Source organism: Triturus cristatus, chromosome 5_1, assembly GCF_964204655.1.
Source record: "Triturus cristatus chromosome 5_1, aTriCri1.1, whole genome shotgun sequence".
Lineage (NCBI taxonomy): Eukaryota > Metazoa > Chordata > Amphibia > Caudata > Salamandridae > Triturus > Triturus cristatus.
The window spans coordinates 63,069,710-63,086,523 of NC_140587.1; the positions used below are offsets into that span (position 1 = coordinate 63,069,710).

Sequence of the window (16,814 nt, forward strand, 5' to 3'; positions counted from 1 at the left end):
AGAACCTCCCCCACTCATTCCTTAGAATCGGAACAGTTCTCAGAATCGTGGAAACAATAGATAACAGTTTCACTCAGTCAATCGTGCATGCTTCGTTTCTACAGAGTTACACAGAAACAGATAGACAGGCGTTTCAATAAAAAAGGGTTTATTTAACAGTCTTATTTCTCGTGCAAGAGATATGAACTGCTACAATCGTAAGACAGAATGCGAAGTATAAAACGTACAGCGTTAGGAGTAAGATAAAATATTACTGCAATAGCATGGTTTATAGCTATGACAGTTATTCATAAAAAACATACATAAATAACACAGGCTAAAATGTTAATACTCATCTGATGCTTCTAGCTAGTTCTACCCCAGTGTACCTAACCTAAGTGAAGTACGAGGTAAGAAGTAGGTGCTGTTTGTCTATGGTCTAGTTTAGCTATAGTTGCCCAGATTTGCCAAGATTTGCCATAAGTCCCTCTAGTTTCTAGTCCGCTCCATACCTTTAGAATGAGTGAGGTTGGAATCTCTTTCCGAGTCTCGATCTCTAACACCCAGCAAGAGGAGTCAGAAACACTGGAGCTGGATTCTCTGAGAGGAGGATGACAGCGTCTGCTCAGTGCGTCATGCAGGGACTTGACTTCCTTCCGAACTTGCCGTGGCAAGCCGTGTCGTGCAAGTAGATACCCGAACCGTGGTTTGCCATGGTAAGTGAAGGTATATTTTTACCTTGAAGGTGTTTATGAATGCCAGTATTAACCTATAAGTCGGGCAGAAGAACGTCATGAATGAACCCCTAAGGAATAGATGTTCATGCATAATAAAATGAGTTCTTGGAGAAATCAATATCCAAGCAAGGGGAAGTCCTAAAGGCTTAAGAGTCTGGTTTTCCAAGAACTCATTGTGGCGTAGATGAACGGATGTAGGTGGTCATGCCTGTATTTGGTTCGCATGGGTAATGCCTAAATTAGGGTAGGATTTCTACGGTATCTAAATTGACACACAACAATGATCTAGGCAGAGATAAACCATTGGGAACCGCCTATCTCCATGAAGTTTGGTCTCTACCGTTTACTTACAGGTGCCTGAGGGAGGGTAAAGAGGTTTATTTAAAAGGCAAGGAGTGCACTTCTGCGCCTGATCACTCACCAGTGTGCAAAAATGTACAATTCCACGGCAATTTAGCTTGCATTTTAAAAGGAAATCCGGTGCCAGCTATAACACCGACTTTCACGTTACCAGCTAACGGTAGTTATTTGCTTTTAAATAATGAAGCTTGCTGCAGTATGGTGCCTGGGATTCCATACATTGTAACTGTCTCCCAACGAGTAGTTTGCTGTAAATATTTGCTTTTCCCGCCCCCGCATGGGAGACTCGATATATCCATCTGGCCTTCCATTCCGACCTTGAAAACAGAGTTCAACAAGGTGAGTAGAATAAGGGCTTTATTGTCCCAAAAAAAAGTCGTCCTTACTTCTTCTTGTGAGAAACATTTGTCCTTCACGTAGCTAAGACCCGGACAGAGGTGCATGCGCTTTTAAATACTGATCTCCCACTACATTTCGGAGCCTTGATCCACACTACATTCAATACCTCTACGACAACAGGCTTGACGCATTTTTTCAAAGTTATTGGCTCTGGCCTTGTCACCTCGTTCCAAACAATATTTGGTGTGATACTGGCATTTTTTCATTCTATCTTTTCCAGCGTCTTCGGTGGGTTACCATTAATGCTCGCCTTGGCTGTCGGTGTCCTGCTGTTAATTTGCTTGTCCCGGAATGGCTGCACTGTCTGTATCAGAAGACAGCCTACCCCGGCTGTTCCAGCTTCGCAACTGGATGCTTGAATTCTATGGCACGCTACCTCTGGCCACTTTGAGTGTAGCATATGGATTATCCTTCCGGTTCTCATATTTTACTTGCGTGCAACCTGTGTTCTATTGCCTGGATTGTTCTTTTGAATGGGCTTTGGATTTGTGTCTCTCCAATACGGCATCTCCTGCCCCGGATTATGATCGGCTAATGAGTCCCTTAGTGGCTCATGAGTTGGACTGTTCTGCTGTTGGGATTATGGCCTGTGCAGCTGCGTATGGAGTGATAGGGAATTGGAACATAAGTGCGGCTGCACATGACTTCCTGGCATGAGGTTACCTCGAAGAATGTGAAAATTGTCCTCTGATGGTGCTAGAGGGTCAACTTATCGAAGAACATGTATGTTCTTTCTCCTTATCGAATTGGATGGCTGAACTCTTTGCTGAAGAGAACAATAACTTCCTGCTGGAGGCTGTTGCAACACACTGTGCCTACACGCTGATGGATTGAATTGGCACATGTCCATCTTAAGTCGCATACTTGGCTAAGTTTTTTCTTTTGTTTTTTCTTTTTTAACCAAAAAAAAAAGTCTTTCACACTTTTTTATCCAAACTCGTTTATTTTTTTGTGTGATTATAAATCTTCGAACTTATCACTTCCAAATTTCTGGTTTTGCAAATTATGAACTTGGTTCTCTCTCACTCGATCTTGAACTCTACGTTTCTAAATTGCTTCCCTTTTGTCGGTGGTCCGATCACGGGAGGGTGTAGTGAAGGCAGGGCTCTGCTTGCACACATTGATATGTTAGCATAAGTGTATTAGAAGTCTAAACGCCATTTTGCTGCTTTTCCACACGACACTACATGTATCCGTTGTTGTAAGTTAAACTGCTCTCTTTTCTTCACATGAGAACGGTCTGTTTTCTACATCCCTAGACTTACACCACGACCTCAGTCTGTACACTTTGTGCAGAAATGTTCAAGGTCAAATAACAATGTATGCTGTTGATTCAGGTTGATCGTCCCACGCTCTAGACACAACACAACACGCACACAGCTGCAAATAGCTGAAATTCGGGTGCCTTTAATATTGCAATGCATGTATGCTTTCAGGCACTTGTAGAAAACCTTTCCATCTACAGAGAGCGTTGCTGATCCTTTGATGTGATACACTTCAGCTGATCTTGGAGGTATGGCGTTCCCCAATAAAGCCTAGAGACCTTCTATTATTATGAAACTTGCTCCTAGCAAGGGGAGGGTGGTTCACAATGTGTTATAAGACCTGTTTCCACTATCATTATAATATGATTTCTCCCTTTGTGTTTTATGGAATTGTAACAATGCTGACTGTTTAATTTCTGATCATAGGCCTGCTTATGTTAGCCAAAATACTGCATCTTAGAGCACGTCGTTAAAATAAACATTTTAAACTTTTCCGTGTCTCTGATTACTCACGTTGTGGACTTGTATGAGAATAAAAATGAAAGAGTGTTCTTGATTCCCACCATTCCTGAGAGTACTCTAAGTCGCTTGTTCTGGGTTGTCTAATCATTGGTAGCTCCGCTGTAGTACGGAGAACAAATGTGACACTGATGCTATTCGGATAGGGGTTTGTTGGAGGGACGACCACCGGGGGGTCAGGGTGCCCACTCCGGGGCACCTTCCTACCGCAAAGTTATAGCCGAGCGCCGCTGAGAAGCCTCCTAGGAGAGGTCTTTCTCCTATGATCGTACTAGGCCCAGTAACACCACCACACAGGACTCCGTATCAGTTGCTTATCTAGGTACTTTATCAGTAGTAGCACATTTGAAATATTTACAGGGGGATCGAGAGATCCAGAAAGAGTCTCAATGTCTTTGTAGGGACAGGGTAGCGGGACAGTCTTAGTACCAGCCTGGTATGGGGAAGCTCTGCGCCAGACCTTGCGTTAGGCCGAAGGTGGCTCCGGGGATCGGAGCGGCAGGTGCTGGTCTAAAAGCAGCTCAGACGTGGAGAGCCGCGACGGTGTCTGCAGGGCTCGGGTGGTAGTTCCGCTTGGGTCGAGCCGCGACACAGTCAGCAGGGCTCCGGTGGTAGGTCCGCTTCGGTCGAGCCGCGACGAGGTCAGCAGGGCTCTGATGGCAAGTTCAACAAGGTCGGGCCGCGACAGCGTCAGCAGGGCCCCAAAGGTTCGTGAAGGTCTTTAAGCACGGTGGAGCCGCGACGTAGTCAGCAGGGCTCAGAGCGTGGTTCCAGGATGAGTCTTTCTCCGTAGGGTCAGCCGCGATCCGATCAGCAGGGCTCTTGACTCCGGGATACAACTGCTGTCCTGTTGCAGGGTCGCCCCAGATATAGGTCTGGAGCCCTTTGATGTCCGGACCCTTGCGCCCCGGGGGGCGGAGAGGCCGGGTCGGGAGCAGCCAGACGCTCAGCAGGAGAGGCGCCAGGCCCAGGAGAGCTGTGGGGCGATCGCACCTAGGTGTGGGAGGACGGTTGGGGGTCCCATCGATACTGCCCTCCGCCGGGAGTGGGGAAGTGTTCACGTGGTACCCCCTGGCCAGTTGTTGGTGCCTCGATGTCGGGGTTGCTGGGGCCGAGGCCGGGTTGAGCGGGGTCACGTAGGCTGGTGCGCAGAGTCACGTACAATCCAAAATGGATGAGCTCCGAGGTGCAGGGGACCTCGTGCGGCTTGGCGAGGGGGAACAGGACCACGCCACGAGGCCGGCTCCAACACGCGTCCCCCCCAGCTGAAGGCAGGGAGAGTCACCCATCTCCTTGGGGGTTCTCCTCGCCGAGGCGGAAGAATCTGGATAGGCCGTCGGCATTGGCGTGGTCGTTGCCGGGCCAGTGCTCTACGGTGAAGTCCATCCCTTGCAGAGAGATGGACCATCGCAACAATTTGGGGTTCTCGCCCCGCATCTGCATTAGCCACCGCAGGGGCCGGTGGTCAGTCTGGACTCGGAAGTGGGTGCCGAAAAGGTAGGGCTGGAGCTTTTTGAGAGCCCATACCACGGCGAAGGCCTCCCGCTCGATGGTGCTCCACCTCTGTTCTCGGGGCAGCAGTCGGCGGCTGATGAAGGCCACCGGTCTGTCGAGGCCCTCGGTGTCCATCTGGGAGAGGACCGCCCCAACCCTGTACTCCGAGGCATCCGTCTGAACCACTAATTCCTTGCCGTAGTCAGGGGCCTGTAGTACAGGGGCAGTGCACATTGCCGCCTTGAGGGTTTCAAAAGCGGTCTGACAGCGGGGTGTCCAGTGCACCGTCTTGGGCTGCTTTTTGCAAGTGAGCTCCGTGAGGGGTCCCACAATACTGCCATAGTCTTTGATAAATCGCCGGTAGTAGCCTGTGAGGCCTAAGAAGGCCCGGACAGCTGTTTGGGTGGCGGGGGGCTCCCACGCCTGGATGGCATCGACCTTCAACTGGAGGAGCGCCACCTGGCCACTCCCCACCTGATGGCTCAGATAGGTCACTGATCCTTGACCGATCTGGAACTTGCTGGCCTTAATCGTGAGCCCGGCCCTTTGGAGAGTGGCCAGGACTTCTCTGAGGTGTCCTAGGTGCGCGGCCCAGTGGTTGCTGAAGACTGCAATGTCGTCTAAGTAGGCCGCGCTGAAGGCTTCTAGTCCGGCCAGGACCTTGTTCACCAGTCTCTGGAAGGTCGCTGGGGCGTTCTTCATACCGAAGGGCATCACCCGAAAGTGGTAGTGCCCATCGGGGGTGGAGAAGGCGGATCGTTCCTGGGCGCCGGGGGTGAGCCTGATCTGCCAGTACCCAGCGGTGAGATCAAAAGTGCTTAGGTAGCGGGCGGCCCCTAAGCGGTCGATCAGCTCGTTTGCCCGTGGCAGGGTGTGGGCATCGGTCTTGGTGACTGCGTTTAGGCCCCTGTAGTCCACACAAAATCTGAGTTCCGGGGGGGTGCCGGGGGCGGCGGCCTTCGGCACCAAGACCACAGGGCTGGCCCACGGGCTGTCGGATGGCTCGATGACTCCAAGGGCGAGCATCTTGGAGACCTCCGTTTGTATGCAGGCTCAGACCCGGTCGGGCACTCTGTAGGCGCGGTGTCGCACAGGGGGGCTGTCCCCGGTGTCCACATCGTGGACGCACCAGGGGGTCACCCCGGGCGTGAGAGAGAAGAGGGCAGCGAAGGGTTGCAGCAGCTGCTGGCAGTCATGGCGCTGTTCTGGGGTCAGGGTGGTGGAGAGTTTGACGCCCTCCATGGAGCCGTCTTGGTCCGAGGACCCCAGGGGGTCAGGTAGGGGCTCGGAGTCGCTTTCGCCCCCATCGTCGGTAGCCAGCAGCAGGCTTAGTTCGGTTCGGGAAAAGTGGGGCTTGAGCCGGTTGGCGTGTAGGACCCGGAGGGGGTTCCTTGGGGACTCCATGTCGACCAAGTAGGTGACGGGGCTCTTCTTCTCAACCACCTTGAAGGGCCCGGTCCATTTGTCCTGAAGGGCGCAGGGGTCCACGGGCGACATGACCCAGACTTGCTGGTCCGGCTCAAACTCGATGGTCGAGGCATTTTCGTCATACCAGCGTTTCATGTCTTCTTGGCTGGCTTCGAGGTTGGCTTTTGCCAGGGCCCGGAACTTCCGAGTCTGGTTCCGCAGGGTCAAGAGGTACCTGTAGATGTCGGGGGGGGCATCTTGGACGCTCGCCTCCCAGCCCTCTTTGACCAGGCTGAGGGGCCCTCGGACGGGGTGCCCATACAACAGTTCGAAGGGGCTGAAGCCCAGGGATTTCTGTGGAACCTCTCGATAGGCGAACAGGAGGCATGGCAGCAGGACGTCCCATCTCCTCCTCAGGGGCTCTTCCAGGCCCTTGATCATTCCTTTCAAGGTTCTGTTGAACCGCTCGACCAGTCCGTTCCCCTGGGGGTGGTAAGGGGTGGTGAACCTGTAGGTGACCCCACATTGTTGCCAGAGGGATCTCATGTATTTCGAGATGAAGTTCGTACCCCTGTCGCACACCACTTCTCGGGGGAACCCCACCCTGGAGAAGATGCCCATCAGGGCCCGGCCCACCACTGGAGCGGTCACAGTTCAGAGGGGGATGGCCTCTGGGTATCGGGTGGCGTGGTCGACCAGTACCAGGATGAAGCGGTGGCCCAGGGCGGTTCGGGGGTCGAGGGGCCCCACGATGTCGATCCCTACCCGTTTGAACGGGGTGCGGACGGCTGGAAATGGTTGGAGGGGGGCCTTGACTCGACCCCCAGTCTCCCCGCTGGCTTGGCAGGTCTGGCAGTGGTGGTCCACGTCTCTCCGCATTCGGGGCCAATAAAAATGGGTCACCAAGCGGCTATAGGTCTTGTCTCGCCCGAGGTGTCCGGCGAGGCGCACGTCATGCGCCAGGTTCAGGAGGAACTCTCGGAATCGGAGGGGAACCACCAACACACGGCCGGCCCTATTTCAGCGACTTTCTGTTCGCTATATAACAAGTCATTGTCCCAATAGATCCAGTGGGTTCCCGTGGGGTCCCCCGTGGCCTGGGCAGCCGCTTGCTGTCGGGCCCCCTCGAGGGACGGGCAGGCCTTCTGTTCTTGTTGGAACTGTTCGCGGGTGGGGCCCCCGTCGTGGCGCCACTGGGCCAGCTCGGGGATCTTGCTGAGGGAGGCGGCCTCGTCGGGGGAAAGTTCGGATGGCCCGGCCTCATCGTCAGGCTCCTCCGTGCCGGAGGAGGGTGGCAGTTCTGGACCCGCAGGCTCGACGGGGGCAGCGGCTGGTTGGGCGGTCATGGACCGGGTGGTGGCGCAGGCCCATTCGGGCAGCCCTAGCATCCCCAGATGCTCTCGGCGCTCCACCTGGGCCCAGGGGGAGCTCTCCAGGTCGTTCCCCAGGAGGCAGTCCACTGGAGCGTCGTCGCGGACAGTTACTTTCAGGGTGCCTGACACTCCTCCCCACTCAAAGGGGATCCGGGCCATCCGGCACATGCTTTCGGTGTTGTCCGCGGTCCGGACAGGGCATAGGACATGCTGCAGGATCTGTTCGGAGGTCACCAGGTGGCAGCGGACAGCGGTCACACTGGCCCCAGTGTCACGGAGGGCTTCGGCCCGTTGCCCATTGATGGTGACCCACTGCTGGTACTTCTGGGTGTTGCTCGGGATGGGGGCTCGGGGCACCATTTCTCGGGTGCCCAGGCATACGAGTGACATGGCAGCCGGTTCCCACTCGGGGGACCTGACGTCGCGGTTTTCCTCCTCTTCTTCTCCTTCCCCCAGGGCTGCGGCGGCTATTTGTCAGGGAGGGGGCCCAGCGGGTCCGTTTCGTCGGTTCACGGGGCAGGCCGGGTCGCTCGCATAGTGGCCTGTCTGTTGGCAGCCGAAGCAGGTCACTGTTGGTCGGGGTCCAGGCCTGGCGATGGGGGTCCCCCTACGGACCAGGGTCGGGGACGTGTGGTTGGCGGCTTGGCCTCGTGGCGGGCTTCGGGGCGGCCCAGCCGGGAATTCTCGACTGCGGTGGGACCCTCCTCCTCCGCCCTGCTGGCACGGAGGTCCCGTGGTACTCCGTTGGTAGTCCCCCACGGGGCTCCGGGGGACCCGGGTGTTGACCCATCGGTCGGCGTCGGCGGCGAGCTTCCGGGGCTCGGTCAGTTTGCTGTCAAGGAGGTGTTGCCTTAGTTCGACAAAGCAGTTGTTGGCGAGGTGCTCCCAGACAATGAGGTCGAACAGTTCGTTGTACGAGGTGACCTTGCTCCCTCTTATCCACCCTTCAAAGGCTCTGCTGAAGAAGTCCATGTATTCGACCCAGGTGGTACCGGGGAGCTTCTTGCAGTCCCGGAAGCGCTGCCGGTACATCTCGGCTGATAGTCCGTAGCGGGTGAGTAGGGCCTCTTTCATGTGGTCATACGAAGTCATCACCGCGTCGGGGAGTTGCAGCAGGGTATCCCGGCCCTCGCGGAGGAACCTCCCCCATAGGCCGGCACCCCAATCCTTCCGGGGTACCCGATGGGAGGTCATGGCTACCTCGTATGCTCGGAACCATTGCTGGATGTCGTCGTTTTTATAGTACTCCTTGACGACATCCTTGGGGATATGAACCTTTGGCTCGGTCAGTGGCAGAGCGTCCCGGGATCCGGGGGTGCTGGTCTCCCCCGTTTTGGATTTCAGTTTGAGTTCCTTGAGGCCCCTCTCGTGCTCGAGGGTTAGCCGTTTCTCTTCTAGTTCTCGATGCCGTTTCTTTTCTTCGATTTCCTCCTGCAGCCGTAGTTGCTCCAAGGCCAACTTTTTCTCCGCCAGCAGGAGTTCACCGTCCAGCCGGAGTCGTGCGAGTTCCAATTCGTGTGTCCGGACCCTCTCCCGTTCTCGCATTTCTTCGTGGGATAGGCCGGCTTCCGGAATGCCTTGTCCCCCATCTGCCGGGGTCATGGTCGGCGGCAGGTTTTCGTTCCGGGCCGAGGTCCCTTCGCCTTGGGATGGAGTGGCCTCGGATTCTGCCCAGGCTTTCAGGGCTTTCTGCATTTCTTCCTTGGTGCCCAATCCGGTGGTTGGGATCCCTTTGTCCTTGCAGAATTGTTTCAATTCTTTGTGGGTGTATTCTTCCAACCTTTCTTGCTGGAAGGTTGCGGCCACGGTTGTTTCTTGGCTGCTCATGGTTTTCTTTCTTTTTCCGTCTGGTTAGGCAGCGGGTGCGTTACTTGCCTATACGATTGCGTCTGGCTCGGATCCCATCGCAGCCACCAAATGTTGGAGGGAGGACCACCGGGGGGGTCAGGGGGCCCACTCCGGGGCACCTTCCTACCGCAAAGTTATAGCCGAGCACCGCCGAGAAGCCTCCTAGGAGAGGTCTTTCTCCTATGATCGTAATAGGCCCAGTAACACCACCACACAGGACTCCGTATCAGTTGCTTATCTAGGTACTTTATCAATAGTAGCACATTCGAAATATTTACAGGGGGATCGAGAGATCCAGAAAGAGTCTCAATGTCTTTGTAGGGACAGGGTAGCGGGACAGTCTTAGTACCAGCCTGGTACGGGGAAGCTCTGCGCCAGACCTTGCGTTAGGCCGAAGGTGGCTCTGGGGATCGGAGCGGCAGGTGCTGGTCTAAAAGCAGCTCGGACGTGGAGAGCCGCGACGGTGTCTGCAGGGCTCGGGTGGTAGTTCCGCTTGGGTCGAGCCGCGACACAGTCAGCAGGGCTCCGGTGGTAGGTCCGCTTCGGTCGAGCCGCGACGAGGTCAGCAGGGCTCTGATGGCAAGTTCAACAAGGTCGGGCCGCGACAGCGTCAGCAGGGCCCCAAAGGTTCGTGAAGGTCTTTAAGCACGGTGGAGCCGCGACGTAGTCAGCAGGGCTCAGAGAGTGGTTCCAGGATGAGTCTTTCTCCGTAGGGTCAGCCGCGATCCGATCAGCAGGGCTCTTGACTCCGGGATACAACTGCTGTCCTGTTGCAGGGTCGCCCCAGATATAGGTCTGGAGCCCTTTGATGTCCGGACCCTTGCGCCCGGGGGGGCGGAGAGGCCGGGTCGGGAGCGGCCAGACGCTCAGCAGGAGAGGCGCCAGGCCCAGGAGAGCTGTGGGCGATCGCACCTAGGTGTGGGAGGACGGTTGGGGGTCCCATCGATACTGCCCTCCGCCGGGAGTGGGGAAGTGTTCACGTGGTACCCCCTGGCCAGTTGTTGGTCCTCGATGTCGGGGCTTGCTGGGGCCGAGGCCGGGTTGAGCGGGGTCACGTAGGCTGGTGCGCAGAGTCACGTACAATCCAAAATGGAGGAGCTCCGAGGTGCAGGGGACCTCGTGCGGCTTGGCGAGGGGGAACAGGACCACGCCACGAGGCCGGCTCCAACAGGGTTCTGGGTACCAAGGTGAGTTTTTTGGTACACCACAATTCACTGAGGTCCTGGTTTCCTGTGAATAGTTATGTGCATGAGCAGAATCCCCGCAACACATTCACCTGCTTACTTCTCTGATTCAGCACCAGTAATTCTCTACTCGTATACTGAGTCAGCTGCTGGGAATGTTGAGACAAACAGACAGGGGGGGCTGGCACTGCGTGCGGGCAGAGCACGGATTGGCGCAGATGGGCTTACCATTGGCCCCCCGTCGACTCGGACATGCTGTATCCTTGATTAAGTAATCTTTCATGTGGGAAGGAGTGTGTCCCCGATCCAAAACCGATGGACAAATTAAAATGGTGTAAATAACTGGGGTGTAGCTACCCCCTACGCGTTCAGCAGGCTCCCCTACTGTTGAGTGATACTGTGAAAGTAAAACTTGCTAAGATAACAGGCAGAAAAATTAAACACATAAAATAATTCAAATACTGAAGCTGGGTCAGTATGGCGCCCCAGTTGTGGAAGTCAGGCACCTCCCGAGTTGCAAAAGAGACAGTACTATCAGGTAAGATACCAGAGCTCACCTCCCGTCAGTAAAAAACAGATGGAGAGGAAAGAGAAAGCAGTAAAAAGTTAGACAATAGTAGGAGAAAGCGCCAAGAAAAACGGGAAGGAAAGAAAGATAAAGCAGTAAAAAACAAGGAAAAAGGAGAAGAAATCTCTCACAAAAACAGGGGAGAGGAGGGGAAAGCAGCTACATAAAGGAACAAGCATTTACAATGCAATGGTCTCGGCATTGGTAAAGTTAGAGCTATTGGCATTGCTCATGACAATGCCGTTTCTTTAAATGTTTTAAAAACAGAAACATTAAAAAAAATAATGTCATGAGCAATGCCAATAGCTCTAACTTTACCAATGCCGAGACCATTGCATTGTAAATGCTTGTTTCATCTTACTACCTCCTACAGAATACCGGTCCATCGGTCTGCCTCCCGGATTCTTACCCCATTTCTCCTCATGTGCATGTGATCCCTATTGGACAGTCCAGGTAGAGTGCAGTGCCTCTCTGCTCTGGGACCAGCTTCTTTGATGGTATCATGGTGACAGGGTCTAATATTCACTCCATATTGCACTTTCTTTCTGGCACCACTATGTGAAAGGTGAGGAGCCTTAAGGATGTGAATGCACTGTATCTACACTCTAGTTGTTTTCCTTTTTGCACCCTCTTGTGATCTTCCTATTACTCCATGTTGGTGGCACGTCTCCCAATGTTACCCTTTTTTGATTTTTTTGTATCATGAACGTACCTTCCACCTGTATCACTTTCTCCTCAATGTTTTCTAGATCATCGCTTCATCCCCATATAGTCTATACATGAATTGTTGTTCTTATGTTCCCCTGTTTGCCTCTCTTGATACTGGGCCCTGAAGAAGGTTAGACTCAATATTGGGGTCACACACCGAAACGCGCATCGGCACTGGAGTTCTTGTGTTTCTTTGCATCCCTCCAAGATTGTTTACATATAACATTTAACGTCTGTGTCAATAAATCATATATCAAAATGTCGATGTAACTGATGAAAATAAATTGTGTTGACGCCACTACCTAGTGAATCGGGATCCTGCGGCTTTCCAATATTGTTCACTTTGTTGTTGGAGAGCGGATTATTCACTAGATGTTATTATCTTAGTTTGCTCGCTGGATCTGTGTGTCTTTTAGGATATGTGGGAAAGAATGAGTATGCGTTGGTTCGAGTGAATGGTTGTGTGATATTTTACTGGTTGCGCCTGGTTTATTCATTTTGGGTATTTATTTCCTATTATTATGTTTCATTCTATTTATTACAATAAACTTGATGCAATTGATTTTCAATATATTTGTTGACTCAGTTTCACCATTCAAACATTTTTCTCTAATGAGTGTTTTCGTGTGGGGGGGTAAGGCTTCCTTTGTCTGTTCATACATATCAGTGAGGATTAGCACTGCTACAATAAGCTGCTAGGCAGTGGGGTTACTGTTTGCGAGCATTACTGTGCTTTCCCCTGCTTCCCCTCCCTACTTATCGGACTAGGGCCCCCTTCTGTGCGACTGATCTCGTTGGTCTCTAAAAGAACTGTCTGGTAGACACAGTGGACGGACGGACGGTCGGACACAGACACAGACACAGACACAGACACAGACACAGACACAGACACACAGACACACAGACAGACACACAGACAGACACACAGACACACAGACGCACACACAGACACACAGACAGACACACAGACACACAGACAGACACACACACACTTGCCCAGACACCGCACTACACAAAAAGACACACAAAAAGGAGAATGATTAAAACCAGCTGGAATGTGCCACACGTGATCTGTTTTTAAGGGTTTGAAACTCGGATCGCGCTAAGAGGATAATTCACATTTTCCAGCCGTAGTGAAGAAGGGACGTTTCACCCGTCTCCATAATTCTAAAACGCTGTAAGTCATCGGTAATTGTATCTCGTGTTTTGTGCACGTGCGCTGTAGTTTTGTAAAAGAGTTGCTGGCAGTGGCATGATCTGTGCGAGGGCACACACATTACCTGCCCACCTACCTGTGCAGCGAGAAGCGCAAACACAAACCGAGCGAGTGCTTAATGTGAAGGGCTGAGCGGGAGGCAGCGCAGGAGAGAGCACTCACGGGGGGTGAGAGATGTAAATACATGGGGGGGGCGCACGGCCGCTGAGGCTTGTGAAAAATTAAACTCGGCGCATTCAAACTGGCCTATTTCCACTTCAAAAGGGACGAGCGCTGCGCGCCCCACGTGGCTTCAAACACCGGCGCCCGCCAAGGCTTCCAGGAAGGAGCGAGAGCCGCGGCTCCCGGGCCCCGAGCACAGGCCGCGCCGGCAGCCGGCGCTAATTACACCCGAGGGGGACTACTAACTAGGCGCTAGATCACTGATGGAGGGGCCGGGGAGGGAGGCTCTCGGCCTCGCGGAGGAGGGCACGGGGAGAGGCACCGTCAGGACGGACTGGCAGGGCCCGAGTGCTCACTGGCAAGGATCTCAGGCAGAGCGGAGAGGGGAATCACAGAGCAGAAATGCCTCGAAGAAAGGCAGCGTCCTTTTCGGATTCGGGGTCGTGTTTTGCTGTTGTCTCCTTCCTGAGACTTCTCGCAAAAAACACGCCCCCCGATCCGAAAAGGACGGGGCCTAATCTGAATGACTGACCTCTTCTCCAATGGCTGGCCAGCATTTACGAGGCCAGGCAATGGAGAACAGGGGAGAAGAGGGGCGGGTTCAAGCCCCTCTTCTCCAAGTCATTAAATCTCCGACTTCCTGTTCTGCCTTTCGGCAGACCGGTAGTCCTCGACCTAAAAAGCAGAGAAAGCACTCAGAAAAACCAGGGGAGAAAGGAAGAAAAGGCAGGAAAAGCAGCAAAAAACTAGGCAGAAGCAGGAGAACGCTCTCAGAAAACCTGCTTGATGATGACATCCACACTGTTTAACTGCATTATTCAAATAGAAAAAAAAGTGTGCCTAGTTTCGTAGCAGTCTGAACTCAGCAAGAAGAAAATAAAAATGTCTTTGCAGTAGCCGGACCATATTAAGGACTATATTTTGTCATATCCATGTGATTTGTGGCGTTACATATAACACACTGCTTTGCATATTTCCTACATGTAGGGCAGAAATAGTATTGCCCTTGCCTGTGTCTTTTGTCTGTAATAGAACATGAGCATGTTGTGTGCTGCATGCTTAGGACTTCTTATTTGAGAGTAGGAAGGCCCCAGTGCTCTGCTTGTCGCTCCCTTCCTGTTCCCATGGCGCTCTCTCCCTGCCCAGACTGTGGGCCGATGAGATGCGGTTAATACTCCCCTTTCATGGTTGGCCCTTGGTACCGATTGTCAATATCAATGTATGTACAATGAACTGAAACAGTGCATCTTGGAATGAGCTGCAGGCAGTTTGTCAAAAAGAAGGAGGCAGAGAAAAATAGACGCTTCGTGATGCTTTTATCACAGTATGGTGAGCTTCATGGTAAAATAGGAGAATAAGTGATGCGTGCCAGACCATGGAATGTACCATTTACACATGCCAGGCTCCTACATGGCATGTTTGTACTTTTTAAGGAGGCCTTGCACTTCTTTGTTTCTTAAACTATAAATAATGGGGTTTAATGTGGGTGTCACCACTGCATATATTGTTGAAACCACTCGGTCTTTGTTTAAAAGATAGACTGACGTCGGTCGGATATAGTTGAATCCCCCTGGTCCAAAAAATAGACTGACCACGGTGAGATGCGAGAGGCAGGTGGAGAAGGCCTTCATCCGCCCATCGGAGGTCTTGATGCGCAGTATGGCCAGGATGATGAACACATAGGACAGGAGGATGGACGCGAGGGAGCCGAGGATAATGGCTCCACCAGCTGTGTAGGTGACCACCTCGTTGATATGGGTGTCGGAGCACGAGATGGATAAAAGAGGAGGGATGTCACAGAAGAAATGGTTGATAAGTGTGGACCGGCAGTAGGACAAGCGGAAAGTGAAGGCTGTGTGCAGCAAGGAGTTGCAGAGAGCCACAGCCCAGCAGATGGCGACCAACAGGAACGTGGCCCTTCTGTTCATGATCAGAGTGTAGCGCAAGGGCCTGCACACTGCCACGTAGCGGTCCACGGACATCACCGCAAGCAGAAGGCATTCCGCGCCAACCAGGGCAATGAACGAGTACAGCTGCACCGCACAGCCGACGAGGGATATTGGATTCACCTTGGACAGAAAGCCCATCAGCATTTTGGGGACAGTAGTAGTTGTGACGCAGATATCAATGAAGGACAGGTTACGGAGGAAGTAATACATGGGAGAGTGCAAGCGGCTGTGTAAGGTGATTGTTACTATCATCAGCATGTTAGCGAGTACGTTTAGAAGATACAGGAGGAGAAACACAACGAAGAGGGGGGTTTGGTGCTCAGGGTGTGTGCTGATCCCCAGCAGAATGAAGTCTCTGCGTCTGGAGTGGTTCATGCTGGACGTGTTCTCTGTGAGGCCAGTCTACAAGCTAAGCCAACAGCTCCCACCAGGAGGACGGACATGATGAGGTGAGTGCAGGGTGTCCCTTCAATGCATAACAGCTCCCTCCAGGAGGACGGACATGACGAGGTGAGTGCAGGTTGTCCCTTCAATGCATAACAGCTCCCACCAGGAGGTCGGACATGATGAGGTGATTGCAGGGTGTCCCTTCAATGCATAACAGCTCCCACCAGGAGGTCGGACATGATGAGGTGAGTGCAGGGTGTCCCTTCAATGCATAACAGCTCCCACCAAGAGGACGGACATGATGAGGTGAGTGCAGGGTGTCCCTTCAATGCATAACAGCTCCCACCAGGAGGACGGACATGATGAGGTGAGTGCAGGGTGTCTCTTCAATGCATAACAGCTCCCACCAGGAGGACGGACATGATGAGGTGAGTGCAGGGTGTCCCTTCAATGCATAACAGCTCCCACCAGGAGGTCGGACATGATGAGGTGATTGCAGGGTGTCCCTTCAATGCATAACAGCTCCCACCAAGAGGACGGACATGATGAGGTGAGTGCAGGGTGTCCCTTCAATGCATAACAGCTCCCACCAGGAGGTCGGACATGATGAGGTGAGTGCAGGGTGTCCCTTCAATGCATAACAGCTCCCACCAGGAGGACGGACATGATGAGGTGAGTGCAGGGTGTCTCTTCAATGCATAACAGCTCCCACCAGAAGGACGGACATGATGAGGTGAGTGCAGGGTGTCTCTTCAATGCATAACAGCTCCCACCAGGAGGACGGACATGATGAGGTGAGTGCAGGGTGTCTCTTCAATGCAGAACAGCTCCCACCAGGAGGACGGACATGATGAGGTGAGTGCAGGGTGTCCCTTCAATGCATAACAGCTCCCACCAGGAGGACGGACATGATGAGGTGAGTGCAGGGTGTCTCTTCAATGCATAACAGCTCCCACCAGGAGGACGGACATGATGAGGTGAGTGCAGGGTGTCTCTTCAATGCATAACAGCTCCCACCAGGAGGACGGACATGATGAGGTGAGTGCAGGGTGTCTCTTCAATGCAGAACAGCTCCCACCAGGAGGACGGACATGATGAGGTGAGTGCAGGGTGTCCCTTCAATGCAGAACAGCTCCCACCAGGAGGACGGACATGATGAGGTGAGTGCAGGGTGTACCTTCAATGCAGAACAGCTCCCACCAGGAGGACGGACATGATGAGGTGAGTGCAGGGTGTCCCTTCAATGCATAACAGCTCCC

The 16,814-nt window shown here is 53.2% G+C and overlaps 1 protein-coding gene across 1 annotated transcript; it reads right to left on the reverse strand.

Annotated features, from left to right (window-relative positions):
• Positions 1–14,625: 14,625 nt before the first annotated feature.
• On the reverse strand, positions 14,626–15,543 carry LOC146830185 (olfactory receptor 5V1-like). The gene has a single exon (XM_085603698.1). The coding sequence runs from the start codon at positions 15,541–15,543 to the stop codon at positions 14,626–14,628; it is 918 nt and encodes a 305-aa protein (XP_085459824.1).
• Between the last annotated feature and the right edge of the window lie 1,271 nt (positions 15,544–16,814).

Excerpts from the sequence above, each read along its gene's own strand:
- LOC146830185 (XM_085603698.1), bottom strand. The coding sequence starts at position 15,543 with ATGAACCACTCCAGACGCAGAGACTTCATTCTGCTGGGGATCAGCACA.